Source organism: Rhinichthys klamathensis, unplaced genomic scaffold (assembly GCF_029890125.1).
Source record: "Rhinichthys klamathensis goyatoka isolate OS25496 unplaced genomic scaffold, OSU_Roscu_1.1 h1tg000170l_1, whole genome shotgun sequence".
Classification (NCBI taxonomy): Eukaryota; Metazoa; Chordata; class Actinopteri; order Cypriniformes; family Leuciscidae; genus Rhinichthys; species Rhinichthys klamathensis.
Window position 1 is genome coordinate 2309110 of NW_026606701.1, and position 16676 is coordinate 2325785.

The window sequence follows — 16676 nt, forward strand, 5'->3', positions numbered from 1 at the left end:
TTAGTTGAATTATTTACAGTTGCACAGTAGCACACACATTTTACAAGGGTGGGTTCAAATGTGTGTAATCTATGGTACATTTAATATGACAACATTTTGCTGAATGACAACAAAATGTCCTCTGAAAGGGATAGTCTACTAAGTAATTGTTTAACAAGATCTAAATGGGCTTTTATGATTAATCCAGTTTGTTCTAGACCAGCACTGGCTGAAGAAAAAAGCCACAATGGTGTACAGTATAATTGATACGAATGCAGATCTTTCTGTAATGTTCCACTTAATGGAGGTTGAAAGTGTCACCAGGTCGCCTTCTGTATCTGTGTTTGTGTCTTTAGGCATACATGGTCAGTTGAAGCCACTGTGTATATAATATAGAAAACAGGAACTCGTCAGAGTGAACCATAGCAGTGCAAATATGATTAAAATTCTCCTGTCTTAATCCTTGAATATAATATTCAATATACAGACTAAGCTCACCTCAAAAACATTGAGCTTGATAAGACCATCTCCATCCTTGTCAAAGGCTCTAAATGTCCCTGTAGGAGAGTCATTTTTACAACAACTATCCAATAGCTGCACCTTAAAATCCTGGTGGCAATGTCTGTACGAACTTCAAGGTACTTTAGAAAAATAATAGAAAAAAATCATCACATGTACACTTACTGAACATTGCCTCGAGTCGCACTAAACAGCTAATGTAGCTGTCGAAATCCAGCTCCATGTGTTCGTTGGCATATCGCATGCAAATAATGTCATACAGCTGATTGTTGAGTTGAAAACCTGAGGTACAGTGAAATATCTTATCTTAATATCATATTAACCTATACATTTTTTATATCATTAAATGAGAAGTTAAAAAAGACAACTGACTGCCCAACCTGCTTCAGTAAGAGCGTTCCTCATCTCAAAACTGCTGATTGTACTGGATTTGTCTGTGTCGAAACGTGTGAACACCAGCTGAAAATAGTGTAGAGAGAAACAGCATGTCTGGCTTTAACATATGTTGTAATACAGTGTAGTACAAAAGAACATGATTTGACATGCTTTATAAAGGTGAAAATATTGCATACCTTCCACTGTTTAATTTTATTCCATAAGTGTTTGAACTCTTGCAGGTTTAGGTGGCCTGTTCCATCAGTCTAAGGTGTTGTGGTTAAGATGACATTTTCAAAACCTTTGTGCCATTTTGCATGTGACAAATTTTGAACTTGAAATAACAACTATTTGGGACAAGTCCAGACCACAAGGGGGCACCATAGCGTGGTGCAGTTATGACCAACCGGCAGTTAGCATCACACTGGTTGCCTGGACAAAAACCCAATAGGATTTTTCTACAGGCTTTTGGATTATCACAAAAACAAGCTCTGTGATCAACAAAAGTTTGACACTTACACGTTTTGTCCATCAAGAGAATTTTCACAGATGAACACAACTTTTATGAATTTTGAAGTCTAAATGCAGTTGCCAGAAGTAAAAAGCGAACTACACCACGGTCCCAGGACTTCAACGTCACCATCACTAAGCTTCCACTAACTCTTTCAGTTTTTATCTAAAAACATTTTCACTGAAAGTTTGAGTTATAATAGCACAATTATAAGCATAATGAGGCTGTAAAAGCGAACGGAGTTTACCTGTTTGGTGTGATGACGTTTAATCTCATCGACAGCCTCATTTAGCCTTGTTAGCAACTGCCTTTTCAAGACACGTAACACGTAAAAATCACGAATGGTGTAATACTGATGTATTTTGTGTTGTGGAATAAAACAAAGTGTCTTGAGCTTGTGTTCACCGTAGACCTTATTTTAGCCATTTAACCAAAATCACATTAAAAAAATCCATCGACTTCTGGACGATGGAACCGGAGGTGCTAAAATGCTAACTCGTTTTGGCGTACAAAGTGATGTCATACCTGCACCATTCAAAATACTCCATTGGAGTTTTTTTCTACTAAAATCTCCTTTAAAAAGATGTTTTGTCAGCTGGCATGTTGTTAAACTACAGTACAAATCCATAGAACACACTGTAGTTCAATCCCTCAGAGCCTCGTTTTCATTCCTGTCAAAAATGCGCAACCCTAACTAAGGTCTATTATTAAGTTGGTTGTATGTAAAATCAGCCCCCGTATCCTTATTGACTATTTCCTACTAATATAGTTCCACTAATATAGTTCACTTAATGGAGTGAATGAAAAAGAGTGAGCTAGCTGTTAGCTGTCTTTTATTTTAACGGTAAAAGACCATAGTAAAAATGCTACGATGAAAAACTGTTAATTGGTTTTAACAAAGTTTCCGTACTACATACAGTGAATAACTGATAGATCTAACAGTACATTTAAAATACTGTTAAATTTACCGTTTTTGGAAGTGAAAAAGAACAAGTCATTGTATAATTTACAGTAAAAAAAACGTAAATTGACATTCCCACAAATCCATGGGTGTCACTTCACATTTTATGTATTTTTGTTGAACATTAAGTTTCTTCATAGTTTTTTCTAATCAGTTATGTACATTAGGGTTTTATGTTACACTTAATGTTGTTCAATTAATGTTTATTGCAATGACACTGTGCAGCTTCTATATATTAATATTAACTTTCTAATGGAAAAGCAGCTTGTGATGAGCTTTGATTCATCATGTGACATCACCACTGTGATTGGTGGTTGTCAGTGTACTACAATGGTTCAAAACAGATATTAGTACTTAAATAGGTCAGTAAATTAACATTATTTCAGATAATGAAATACGTTTTTTTACTGTAAATTTAAGTTAGTCTGTTAAACCTAAAATGTTGCTACCTTATTTTGTATGGTAAATTTCTGGCAATCACATATGCCAGTTTTTTTTACTGTAAATTTACCAGATTTTTTTTGCAGTGCCAGTCTGAACATGAGTGACAATCTGCATGGGGAAAGTTTTTGGCAAACTCACGATCACGATAGACTGACTGGATTTCACCTGCGAAATTTCTCACTGAGCAACGGTACCTTTACACAAGGTGCATATTTATGCACACATTATTTGCCCATAATGCACTGCAAACCTAATGAAGGATACATCCATGAGTGCAATCATACTTCTGCAGCTCTCCAGACTGAAACCCTCTGTTTTTAGCTCTTTATCTGAGGAAAGGGAGGAATAGATCCTAAATACCCTACAGACAGAGACATACAGTATATTAGAGAATTAGTAGTAGAAAATAAGATTTCGCTCACGTCTGGCAATCGCTCTATTAAGGACAGTCCTGAGTTCATTGGCATTAATCTGCATGTCCTGCAAGGAGCGAACGTGATTCAGTCACAATTATAGTTTGAAGTAAATATGAATTTCAAACATGCATTTTTGCTCTTACGTCTCCAGCTATCTGCTGAAAGATGGCCCTGAACTGTTTTTCCTCTTCAGTCTCCTCCTCCTCCTCAAGTGGCTGAACATGAGAAATTAGAAATACTGAACGTACAACATACTAAATTAGTGAGCATACAGTAAATGTGTATGAGTGTGCCTTTAAATAGTTTAAATATTGTGCCAATATATATATATATAGTATTTCATTTTTTTTTCGTTTTCACAAAAAAGCAAGTCCATTTAATAAATGGTCTTAGAACTCAGAGAAACATTCTCCAAGACTGTTTAAAAACTGGCACAAGGCAGTTTTGTGTTGTTATGATTCTGACTGTCATTATGAATTACAGTTTTGACATATTGTACATTTGCATGCTGTTTTCATGCTGTTAGTCATTACTGAACCACAACTGAAGATGTCTGTCTGCAGCAGTGCAACTAATTAACGGAGCATTTTCCCATCTTTCTCATCCTTTTTATCATCTGACGTGGGCTGACAGAATATTGCACAGAAAAGGAAGGAAATTGATGGAACATCTCAATCTCATTTCCATATTTACCTTGATTTTCTTCTTGACATCATCCGTCTGTTGGTATAAGAAAGTGAAATGATAGATATAAACATGCTTTTTAGTCTCTTTGGTGTTTATAAAGTGAAAAGGCTACTGAATATGAGATTTACTTTATTTTGTTTGGTTGTACTAACACTTGACATAGTGATTCATTGATTTGGACAAGTAGAGAGGCAGGATGAAATGTGAGCTGCGTCCCAATTCAGAGGCTGTATCCTTCTAAGGCCGATTGCGTCACAGAGGTGCGACGAATGCTGTCCCAATTGGAAGGTTCCTTTAAATGCAGTCTCGAAATGCATGACAACAGAGTTTTTTTTTGAGAGAAATTGCTGGATTACACTTTTAAATGTAAATATTGGGTTTCAAATTACTCAAATCTAATACTAACATATCTTACTAAGATGAGATTTTAGTTTATACTCTTTATTATGTACAGTAATAGACCATGGTGAACATATTTAGACAGGTTGTAAACTCTGTTTTGTTTTCAGAAAGTTGAAAAAGTCCAGTTTACTGCTGCTCGTCAATGGCAGCTGTCAGTTGCTAGGCGACAAGAACAATCCTCTGTACGCCAGACCGTCTCATTTAACAACACTTCACTGCTTTCGTAGGCGTGGCCTTTGAGGTCCGCGTCCTTTGAAGGGTGCAGCCTCTGAATTGGGACACAGCTATTATGAGCTGCCACAGAACATGACAGACAGAGACAGGTGTTGACTCACCACAGGCTCTGACTCAATCTCTGCATCTATAACCCTGAGAGAAAACGTGCAGCTGTCAGCCAAATGCACAGGAGCATTTACAGGTCAAAAGGTTCTTTAAAAACATATTCGACTGTAAGTAAAGGGCTTAAATATGAAATGAGTTCATTGAAAAGTCAGTATATAATGCTTAACAGATAAGTACTGCATATACATTCATATATGAAAATTAATGAATTTGTGAAGCATGCGTTTTAGGGGTCAGTATGATTTTTTGTGTGAAAGAATTGAACGCTTTTATTCAGCAAGGATGCATTAAGGTAATCAAAAGCGACAGCAAAGACATTTAATGTTACTATTCTTGTAGTGTTTGATGGTTTCTACAAAAATATTAAGAATCAGCTGTTTTAAACTGATAATAATAAGAAATGTTTCCTGAGCACCAAATCAGCATATTATAATTATTTCTGAAGGATCATGTGACACTGAAGACTGGAGTAATGGCTTCTATTAATCTTCATATTAATATAATGATAATATAAAAAATTATATATAGGCCTATATAATTTTTATGACAACATCATGATAATATATGTTAACATATTAGTTAATGCTATTATAATGACAACTGATTTGACATTCATAATCAGACAGAAATTCAGTGTTAGGACTCACTCTGAGGTGCTCTTGTTCTCAGAGAAGACTCTGAGCAGAAACTCGCTCTCCTTGTGGGGATCAAAGGTGGACGGAATGATGACATACTCGCCCGGTTTCAGGCAGAAACGTTCTGTCACCTCACGTATGTTGACATAAGACTTGCTGCGAGCTATGGAAGCATTATAAAGGAAGAAATCCTTTTGCAGCTGTTGTTGGCTACCCTTCATCTAAAATGAAGACAGCAGATAGAACATTTCAAGACAAAGATTTTTTTTTTGTGGTGTATAACTTTAGACAAGCTACAATTATGTCTTATGCTTAAATAAATGTTTTGTGGAATATGGAAAATTTAGGGTTGTTTTAAACTAATAATCTAGTTGTTCATTATTATTTCTAGCCCAGCCTATATTTCAGATTTAAGCTAAAATCTACATTCTTTTTAGAATTTTCCATGAGTTTTCCTGATCTTAAAATCACAATTTTCAAAATTCCCTGATATTTACAGGTTTTCTTTGAACAATTACATCATGATATGATATCATCAGTGTGGTCTCTTCATGATATAGTCATACCTCCTTAGGAACCTGTAAAAGACAATGGATAAAATGATTATTAAACTACTAATAAATATACGGTTTAGCCATCCACATTGATTACATGTACCATGCTGAAATGTTCCTATTAATACCGAAAGAGTAGTTGTTTGAGCGCACCTCATATATGGCAAACCCAATGTTGTGTAGGCCGGCACCTGCGCAGCGCTCTTTTCTTCTGCCCTTCTGCATTAGTGCCACCACCACAGTACAGGTCTTCTCTTTAACGTCCGCGTCCACAAGAACCAGGCGGAACTGAGGGTTTGTCCAGTATGTGTCTGTAACAAAATAGACAGAAATATCTTTTTATTAGTGATGTAGGGATGTTTTGACATGGTTAAAAGGTCAGTTTTTACACTTATATTTGTTATAGTTTGAAAACTTGTTCATCTGTAAGAAAATGGCTTAAATACGAAACACAATTTTCATGGAAAAGCCAATCACAGTCTTTAATGCTCAACAGATAAGTACTGCATGTACATTCATATATGAATATATAAGCATAAATTCCAACTTTTGGGGACAGTAAGATTGTTTTTTGAAAGAAATTGATTCTTTTATTCAGCAAAGACGCCTTAAATTAACGACAAGTGACAGCAAAGACATTTACAATGTTACCATTATCTAATGTATAACATAAAAAAAGTAATCATCCCTAACTATTAAGCTATATATTCATCAGCAATAGCAATATTGTTAATGTAAGTGGCTGTTAAAACCATCTTAGACTTTTAATCATGATTGAAAATGAGGTTACAATGATTATAAATACCAGGAAAGTTTCTGCAGCCTCCGGCAGAGCAGCCTTTCACCCATCGGCCCTCATGTATGTACACACTCCACTTTAACATACAGTCGTCCTCAAGTGTGTCTGGGGTCAGATTACAGATCTCCAGTTTGGTGAAGTTCTTCTGAAACTCCTCAAAGCACATCCTTGCATAAAGACAAATAAGCAAAATTATAAAAGAGACCGGCTTCCATTTATGAGTATTAAATGAAGCATAATTCTGTTTGAAGCATAAACTGTTTGAGACTTTCTGGAAGCCTAATGGTCTCATGAAGCTGTGAAGGTACTAACCAGAACTCCCCTTGCTCTGTAGGCCGGAGTCTCTCCTTGTCTTGCTCAGATGTGGCTAGTGCAGCCCAGTCATTGGACTTACAGGCGGGAGGGGGGGCAACCCCCCAGGGGTCTCGTACACGAACCAGACGAATCAATAGGTCTTTACCATCCTTACGTTTACCCTGTGAATGAGGTTTTAGCTATTGCATTGAAATATGTTGCTGGTATATGCCAAGACTGTACTTATGCAATGTCATGTATTAGGATGTGACAGATACAAATGCTCAAGTAAATGACAAACCCACATGCTCAACTCCAGTGACTGAATACGCATGGCCTCTCACGAGTCCAGATGCAGTTTTAGTCCTTTGAGCAGTTGGGACCAAATTCTGTGCAGGAGAAACAAAATATAATGACACATTACGTTTATGTCACAGATACAGCCATTTTTATTCAAATGTTTTATTATACTGTGACAAGCAGGGCGGGGCCGAGAGCTGTGGGACCGGTGCTCTGTGGCTCTCGGCCCCGCCCTGCTTGTCACAGTATAATAAAACTTCTTGTCACATATACTTTCATTATTAATATCAAACCAGCAAGAGGATTGTGATTGTGTGTAATAGTTCAATAATTGTAGACACAATACTGCCCGTGTATATCTGTCAACGAAAATAGTTTTCATTTACGAATATACCATAGAGTTTAGTTCCTGAATGAATCATTGTATTTGAATGAATTATTGAATGAATGATTCAGTGACTCACCCATAAAGATAGTGGCTGCATCAGAAATTGCATACTTATTATACAGTATTTCCGAATTCAAGGTCATAAAACAGTAGTGGACACTTTACTATCCCATGAGGCCACAAGAGAGGAAAGTCAGTAGCAAAGCCAGTTGAAGGCAAGCCTGCAACCTTATAGCTGAAAAAAAGGTTTAATGCCTGCTAATGGTCTTAAACATTCATTTTGGATTATTCTATTTTTAGAGTTTACACCAAAAAAATGCTGTTTTATAAGAGAAGTCACAGCACAACTCTGAACAGAATTTAATGACGTCAAGGCTGTAATGTGATTGGTTATCAAGTCACACGTGATCCCAGTTAGCCGTTTCGCTTTCTCCAATGTTAAAGCCACGGACCCTCGTATCTTCCAATAATAGACCATCTCTGGTATTTGAATGGCAGTGAAGCAACACAACCAACGCTGGTAGGTCACATGACAATGACAACATGACTGATGTAGTACGTCTGGATTTCATTCATACTACAAACGTTCTTACAATATAGAACATAGTTTTTAATAGCCGTACCTACTAAGAGAGTATGCAATTTCGGACACAGTCAGTTTTTTTGTTTCCTTTTTTTGTTCGACCTGGTCCAGCTCCACCTTACTGGGCCTAATGGGTGGAGCTTGACCGAATTAGGTTAGGGTTAGGCTGTGGCTGAACCTTTAAGCTCCACCCATTATGTCCAAAGAGGGGAGCTCCACATCAACATCAAGCTCTACCTATTGGCTCTGCAGTAAGCAATCTCACCTGAAATGCGCAAACACATGTGGAATTCAGAACTGCATTAGCATACAACTAATATTTCCGCCATAATAAGATATGGTAAAAGTAGTAAGAGTATTATACTAGTATGCGGTTCCGCATAAGTGGAGTGTGTACAAGAAGCTTAATAGTTAGTACATTTTAGACAGCACACACAAAGAAGTGTCAGCTATATTTACTGTATCAGCTGTTTTTTAACCCTAACAGCATCTAATACGTTTGGAATAGAAGGAAGCCTACATCTATGGCACAGCCCATGAGGGACCCTCTCTTCAGAGCCTTCCTCATGATGTTGTACAACTCCTTCGGGGCCTCTGTAATCTCATATAACTCAGTTACTCCTCCAGTGAAGTCCTCCATGGCCTCCAGTGAGTTTCCGCCCTTTAAAGCTTCATAAGAGCCATGTAACCTGGGAAACAGAAGTCAAACCAACACATTCAGTATTTTTGACAGAAGAAAAGGATATTTAGCTTATATATCATCATGGCAAAGTATTATTCTGTTACTTACTGATGAAAAAAGAAATCAATAAATTAAGATTTTTAACTTACTTTGCATATGCCTTCTCCAGAAGAGCACTCCAAAATTCATTCTTCTGTCCAGACCTGGTGAACACCAACTGGTTTTTGTATGTGGGAAGTCGATCATCCACAATCACATCCACCCACTCACCATAGCGCCAGAACTAGAAGAATAAAGACAGGGTGTTATAAATATTTGAGCTTGTGCCTTATTCATCGGAGAGAAATGTTTATATATCAGAAACTATATCTGGAATACAGAACAGTCCAATGTTGATGTCCATACCTGGAAATGAAAAATGCCAGCATAGTTTTCAGTGAAGCTCTGGTCATGGGGAACCACCCTCTTCAGGATTATATCATTCAGGGTCAGGCAAGCTATAGCAGCCAGCAGCCAGCAGTCTCCTGCAGGTGTTAATGGATCAATCTAAAACCCACTAAAATCTTCTATTAAAAAATATGTGAAATATATATATATATGCTGTGCATTTAACAATTTGAAAAATGCTAGTTTTAGAATGCGTTCAGCATATCACACCTCAGGACATTTCAAGCTATCAGGATATTTTGCCACATTGTTTCATTTACTGTTTAATTTCGGTTCGATATTTTACAATATACAAAATATTTTATGCTTGTAATATAATGCATAAGTCGTATAGACCACTTTTTTGTCATTGTCATTTGCGCATTCACTTTCATTATTTTAAAAACAGCGGCTTCACCTTTTTGTTCCGCAGACAAAAAAAAAGAAAGAAAATTAATGAAATAATGCAGTATTGCTCATGGAAAATTCAAAGGATTTAAGTTTAAACAAAAACTGCACTGAAAAACCTTTGCGTGTATGAAACTGTACACTGTACAGGTGCAGAAATGAACGCCTTTGCTCTATGCGCCTCATGCATTCACGGGATGCCTCTGTGGAATACAGCACCGCAACATGGATACCGCAGCGGACACTTTATTAATTTCTTCAAGCCTTCTGTGTCACGCAACCAATCTATTTTTCAACAGTGTTTGGATACGTTGAGAGGTGAGGAAATGGGTGGCATTTCCATATGCAGACCACAAGCAAAGGCTATCTTTGTTGACTCTGCCACGCTTTGAACAGGAAATGTGCAACTTTGGATCTCATTAAAATCAGGATCGCAAACCCCGAGTTTCTTGCCCTGTCCCAAATGGAATCCTAAGGCCCAGTCCCAAATGGCACACTTCATGTTCATTTGATGTCTTGTGGACTTACAATGGGCGCCGCATGCTCTATGTCCCTTAAGTCCACAAGAGTGTCCTATTTGTCATTTTAGGTTTCAGTGGGCCCTGGTGATCCTCCTCTGAGTCCACATTTTCGTGACATAATGTCACTTTAGTAGAAGTCTTCTGCGGAGCTCGCGGGCTCTGCAAAAGTGCACATCGAAGGTGCAAAGGGGCGTTTGCAAGCACCCTTTTTAAACCTAAAATGACAAATGGACTCCCTACTCTGTCTATAGGGCCACTGCCCTGCAGAGTTTAGTTCCTCTGCAGGGCAGAAGGGCTTGTTTAGTAGAACAAGCTAATTAAGTTCCAATTCTTCAGTGCCTTGGCTTTATGTTTTTATGAGTCGCATTTTCCCTACATCCAAAGAGCACCGGGATATGGATTTTTACACCCCGTGCAGCGCTTTTTTTGCACTCATTGTCTTCATTGCACTCATTAAGCTAAATAAGCTCTTCAGAGACCTTGGTTTACCAGGGCTGGATTTCAGGAACCCTGCTCTACATCCAAAAGACAAGTGCACATGTGTGCCATTTGGGACAGGGCCTCCTTCTTCAACACAGACCACTTCAGCTGTGTACCTCCATCATGGTGTCTCCCTTTTTAATAACAGTAAGCCAGATACAGTTTGTCTGTGTATCTCGGACGTCTGAACCTCAGTGACTTTTGACCCTGATCGCCAGGGCAAGAGAACAGCTTGAGGTAACACAATATATATTGGTACTATTTTGGTTATAGGCTAATATTATAGAGAGCTTTTAACTATCTGTATTGTCGATATTATTAAATTGTTCTCGGTAATTTCCCATATTTTACATTTACTTTTGCCATCATCTAATGGTTAAAGGTGCTCTATGTAACTTTTAGCGGCCTCTAGTGGTGATGTTTCAGATTGCAACCAAATTTTACAAGAGCGCTCGTGCTCGAACTCATAGACAATACCGTCTATTACGCAAATATCTCGGCGAATACTTGACGGACTCGGCGAGCACCGAGCTCGTTGGGACCATCTAGTCGAGCTGAAAAGAACCATATAAGTTCCATAGTTTTTGGTGGTGTTTTCGCGGAGATATTAGCAGAAAACCATCGGGCGCGCTGCAAAATTGCGGACGCCGGTGACGTCACGATCTCAGAAGATAATCGCTCGTATCTCTGGAACGCAAAGACCCAGAGAGCTCAAATTCGGGGGAGGAGGTCCCAGGGGAACCCTTGCCCGAACGCTAGAGTGGCGGGCCTCGGGGATGCCCCCTACCGGATCGCCGTTCGCTGGGACCCCCGATTTCGAACGGCTATAACTCGGGGAGCCGGGCGAGTTGGAGCTCGGGGGTGGGCTCGTTCGAAAGGCCCCGTCCAGCACCACAAACGATTAGAGTCTTGGGAATATTGATCAAAGATTGACTGAGATATAAGCCGAAAAACGTGCGCCTTTAACCGGACGTAACTCCCTGACCGTCTACAATAGACTGTATATAAGGAGAGAGGCTCGGGAGCGCGCATGCACGTCATATCCGTTGGATTTCGCGGTAAATCCGACCCGGAGACTTCACATAGAAATAGGAATACTGGCCTTCAGAGGTAATAGCAAAACTCGACAAGTGGATCATTTTAATGTGTGATTACAACCCCTTCACACACAGGCAATAAAAAAAGGATTCATTTTAGTAGAAAAGTTACATATTGAATTTATGTTTTTCATATTTACATTTTTGAATTTCCAATTTTGAAATGTGTGGGCCTATCAGTTTTTCAAAAGGCAGGCTACATAATGTTGTGATGCCTAAATTTACGTAGCATTTAAAATCTATTTTAGTTTTTTAATTATTTATAGATTCATTTTAATTTTAATATTGCTCATTTATCAGTTATCAGCCATGACAAATAATTATCTGCTTATCGGCATCCTTCTGAATTTTAATATTGGTGAATCCCCATGTATTTTATGATATTTTTATAGATAGAATGTCATATATTGACACTTTCGTACCCAGGTCTCCTTGGCAGATATCTGTCCTGTTGGCTCCCCCAAGAATGAACTGTGGATTGCTACAAATTTCCTGTTTAGGGAAGATAGAAACTTATTCATTTCATTTCATTTCATTTTCATTTTATTGTCCACGATGTGGAAATTTGCCTTCGGTCTCATAAAAACAACAATCAAACCAACAACAACAAAAACAACAACAACAACAGGACTAACACACAGACATCTTCAGGGCAAAATGCAGTACAGCAGTAGCAATTACGTTACCTTACAGTTATTATAATAATTTTTTTATCATATTGTATTGTTAGAGCTCTGCTGGCTTCACAAAAAAATATGGCTATATATGTGAAGATCTCAGCACCACCACAGAAATACAGCAGCTGTCCTGGGTCATAAAGTTTGCTTACAGGAACTTCGCTTCAAGGCACATGGACATCAAGGCAGGATAATGTACAGTATGTAAGTCCAGGGAGACACATACTCATTATTTTTAAAGTGTCAGTCTGAAACGGCATGATTGTCTTTTTGAAGCAACCTTCCAAAAATTGTTTTAACGACTTAGCACATAGCAAAGACCTCTTCCAGTAACCTGATTCTCTGAAGCAGTAGGCTATCATCAGGCAAAACTAGTTAATGTATGTCACGCATCAATCAAAACAGTAACGTTTTTATAAGTAACATGAGATGGACTAGCAAAAAACACTGCATATATCCAGTGAAGACTCTAGCAGATGCTCTTCTCAAGTCTACATAAACAAGTCTATTATCAGGTAGAGCTCTGCTTTATGAAGCATTGGAAAGTCAGCTGGTTGAGAACACACACTACATGAGCACTGCCACATTCTCATGGCATGCCTGCAAGAAATATTGTATCTCATGCCCCAGTGTATTCAGATGGAGACTGAAAACAAATGTAACGTCCTTTTTTCAGTGAAACCAAGTGAAAAATGAATAGGCCTACACTGCAATTAAGCAATAGTCAGTAAATACATTCATTTTATGAAGGTATTATAGGCAGGTAAGGAGGAAGTTAATGGAGATTGTAATTGAGGAAATAAAGAAATTCCTACTTATTTAAGCAGGTCACAAACCAAAGGCAAAAATAAAATAATTTGTAATAAATAATATATATATAAAAAATACAAATTAATAAAAAAATATTTAAATTAAATTACATACAAAAAAAAGGAAAAAATTAAATAAATGTTGTACAATAATATTTAAAAAATATTGAATTAAATTGAAAATAAATTTCGTTTTAATAAGCAAAAAAGAAAATACATATTCTGGAAATGCAGAAATTTTATTATCCAAACATCTCTGTACTAGACATGCGCAATGCAGCTGATCTCATGCACACTGCCACCTTACGGTAAGCCACTCACCGATGGGCGCTTCCATTCAAGCTTTAGTGGGAACTTTTCACTGTAAAAGAGAGACGAGTCCTGGGCCGGGAACAGGGGATCTTCAAAGATGACTTTTTTGCGTACATATTTGTCTTTGAGCTCCTGAAATTCCTTGAGCCGCCTGGCATCTTTAACAGCCTCATTACGGCTCAGAATGGCTGAATAAATATTTCCAGGGGCAGTAAACCTGTCCACAGTCTGTGGAGCAGCTTCAGTCAGCTGGACAGATGTTTCTGAAAACTTCTGTTCTTCTGCCATATTGTTCTTTGAAGACAGATGCCAAAGGAGCGATGAGTGAATATGAAGCTTAGTATCAGAATCTGAGGTGGCTCAGTTTTCTCAGCTTAATTCACTCCTCAGTTCCTTTATATTCTGGAGGAGTCACTCCCCTGTCCATGTACACAAATAAACAGTCACGTTAAGGCAAATGTTTCACACCGGTTCCGCACATGCTCACATTATGCTTGCACACATACACCCACCCAACATTTCCCCGTTCCTCTTAGAAGCTAACTCTATTTATAGGCCTCCTACAGGGACGTGATGGTTTCTCTCTTTCTGCCTGTCTAATGGGGGCATGATTCCCAACTGGTGACCTCAGACATTTCCAATGCTGATAATGGGAATAACAGAGGTCCAGTCAAATATTTGAAAATTAAAACCCTGGAACATTGTAACACAAAGCATCCAAATTCATATTTCTACAAATATTTACAGATGAACACTATTTTCTAGGAATTTCTAGATCTATTTTCCTTCATAGATATTTAAACTTACTTAAACATATATTTACTTCCAATACACTTCTAAATTTTATATATTCAGACATAATTTATTTATATTAATAAATAACCCTTGACCCCCACCGAGGATAAGTACTTTGGAGAATGGATGAAATAAATAAATAAAAATTGTGAGTGACGGTACAGAAAGTTAAACTAAAATGTATTTAGAGGTAGGCCTATTCTCTGTACATTCGTATCAGAATTCCATGTGGGGTAAGTGTAAGCTAGGCAAATATATAGCCTAATTCATAATATATATGTAATATGAATGCATCATATATAATAATGTCTATATATAGTGCAATTATATTAGAAGAATAAATGTGTATATTTTTCTCCCCATAGGTCACTAAGGGTTAAATCATGAGCAGCGAAGGTGGCAGAATCTTGCAAGTGTTGCTCCTGCAGAGCCAAATGACATGCATCTCCAACTCTGTGGATCTAATGGGTGGAGCCGTGGAGGGATATAGTTATTATGGGTAGGGCAGCCCTGTTTATGAGCAGCTGAGTGTGCAGCGCCGTTGTTTTATCCATTAAGCACTGCACAAATAAAAGCCTGACAACGCTAAATGTTCAGTTTTTCAATATTAAAGTGTGGCAATAGATTAAATGTAACAATTATATTAATACTAATTATAAAAATACCAACAGAGTTGCTTGATGCAATAAATGTTGGTCTAATTATTTTATGGGTTCTATGCTGTTTATGTGTCAGAATATATAATCATGTAACATAGACTATAGGCTTATTTATAAAAAATAAAAAAAAATTGGTAAATGGACTTAAACTTCCAAAAACCTGTAGAGTTAGTGGTCTCGGTTCAAACATTCTGACATGCAAAGTGAAGCATTCACTTGACTGGAAAGAAAGTGAGGCTTCGTTTTTCGTTGATCACATGTTTCTCTGAAAACAATACGCGCTCCAGCACGGAGCTTCATGAGAAATTGCGCTGCGTAGCCTACTCGATACGCGCTTTGAAGCTTCAGTGTCAAATGTAACATCACTAGTAGGTAGGGGTGTAGTTGTATGGCAAGCCGTTTTAGCTTAAATTGTACCCAGCCTTACTTGTTGTAATTTCATTTTTACTAGTAAAAATTTAATTAGAGAACTTTACAATTCAATTCGTACTAGTAGCAATTACAATTAGAGAGCTCTCTAATTCAATTCTTACTAGTAACAATTGCGATTAGAGAGCTCTCTAATTCGATTCTTACTAGTAAGAATGTAATTGCAGAGCTCTTTAATTGAATTAAAGAGCTCTGCAATTGCATTCTTACTAGTAACAATTAAATTAGAGAGCTCTCTAAATCAGTTTTTACTAGTAAGAATTACATTAGGAGAGCTCTTTAATGCAATTATTACTAGTAAAAACTGATTTAGAGAGCTCTCTAATTCAGTTCTTACTAGTAAGAATGCAATTGCAGAGCTCTTTAATTCAATTAGAGAGCTCTTTAATGCAATTCTTACTAGTAGGAATTCAATTAGAGAGCTCTACAATTCAATTCTTACTAGTAGCAATTACAATTAGAGAGCTCTCTAATTCAGTTATTACTAGTAACAATTACAATTGCAGAGCTCTCTAATTCAATTCTTACTAGTAACAATTCCAATTAGAGAGCTCTACAAATGAATTCTTACTAGTCATATGTCTCCATTGACTTCCATTCATTTTTAATTACAGAGCTCTTTAATTGAATTGTTACTAGTAAGAATTACAATTAGAGAGCTCTACAATTGAATTGTTACTAGTAAGAATTACCATTAGAGAGCTCTCTAATTCAATTGTTACTAGTAACAATTACAATTAGAGAGCTCTCTAATTCAATTCTTACTAGTAACAATTTAATTGTAGAGCTCTCTAATTGAATTGTTACTAGTAACAATTACAATTGAAGAGCTCTGTAATTTAATTATAGAGCTCTCTAATTGCATTCTTACTAGTAACAATTCAATTAGAGAGCTCTCTAATGCAATTGTTACTAGTAAGAACTACAATTAGAGAGCTCTCTAATTCAATTCTTACTAGTAACAACTCAATTGCAGAGCTCTTTAATTCAATTAGAGAGCTCTCTATTTCAATTGTTACTAGTAAGAATGCAATTGTAGAGCTCTCTAATTGAATTATTACTAGTAAGAATTCCAATTAGAGAGCTCTCTAATCCAATTATTACTAGTAACAATTATAATTAGAGAGTTCTTTAATTCAGTTGTTACTAGTAAGAATGCAATTGCAGAGCTCTCTAATTCAATTACAGAGCT

The 16676-nt window shown here is 37.2% G+C and overlaps 1 protein-coding gene across 1 annotated transcript; it reads right to left on the reverse strand.

Annotated features, from left to right (window-relative positions):
- Window positions 1-81: 81 nt before the first annotated feature.
- Window positions 82-14065, reverse strand: capn3b (calpain 3b). Its single transcript, XM_056259916.1, has 21 exons — window positions 13611-14065; window positions 12226-12295; window positions 9277-9395; window positions 9021-9154; window positions 8710-8878; window positions 7224-7307; window positions 6937-7100; window positions 6631-6791; window positions 5979-6136; window positions 5838-5849; window positions 5284-5492; window positions 4630-4663; window positions 3899-3925; window positions 3349-3420; window positions 3212-3269; window positions 3054-3118; window positions 1071-1139; window positions 879-957; window positions 664-780; window positions 478-536; window positions 82-358 (listed from the first exon to the last, which is right to left on the reverse strand). The coding sequence occupies exons 1-21, from the start codon at window positions 13887-13889 to the stop codon at window positions 332-334; spliced, it is 2166 nt and encodes a 721-aa protein (XP_056115891.1). The 5' UTR covers window positions 13890-14065; the 3' UTR covers window positions 82-331.
- Window positions 14066-16676: the final 2611 nt, after the last annotated feature.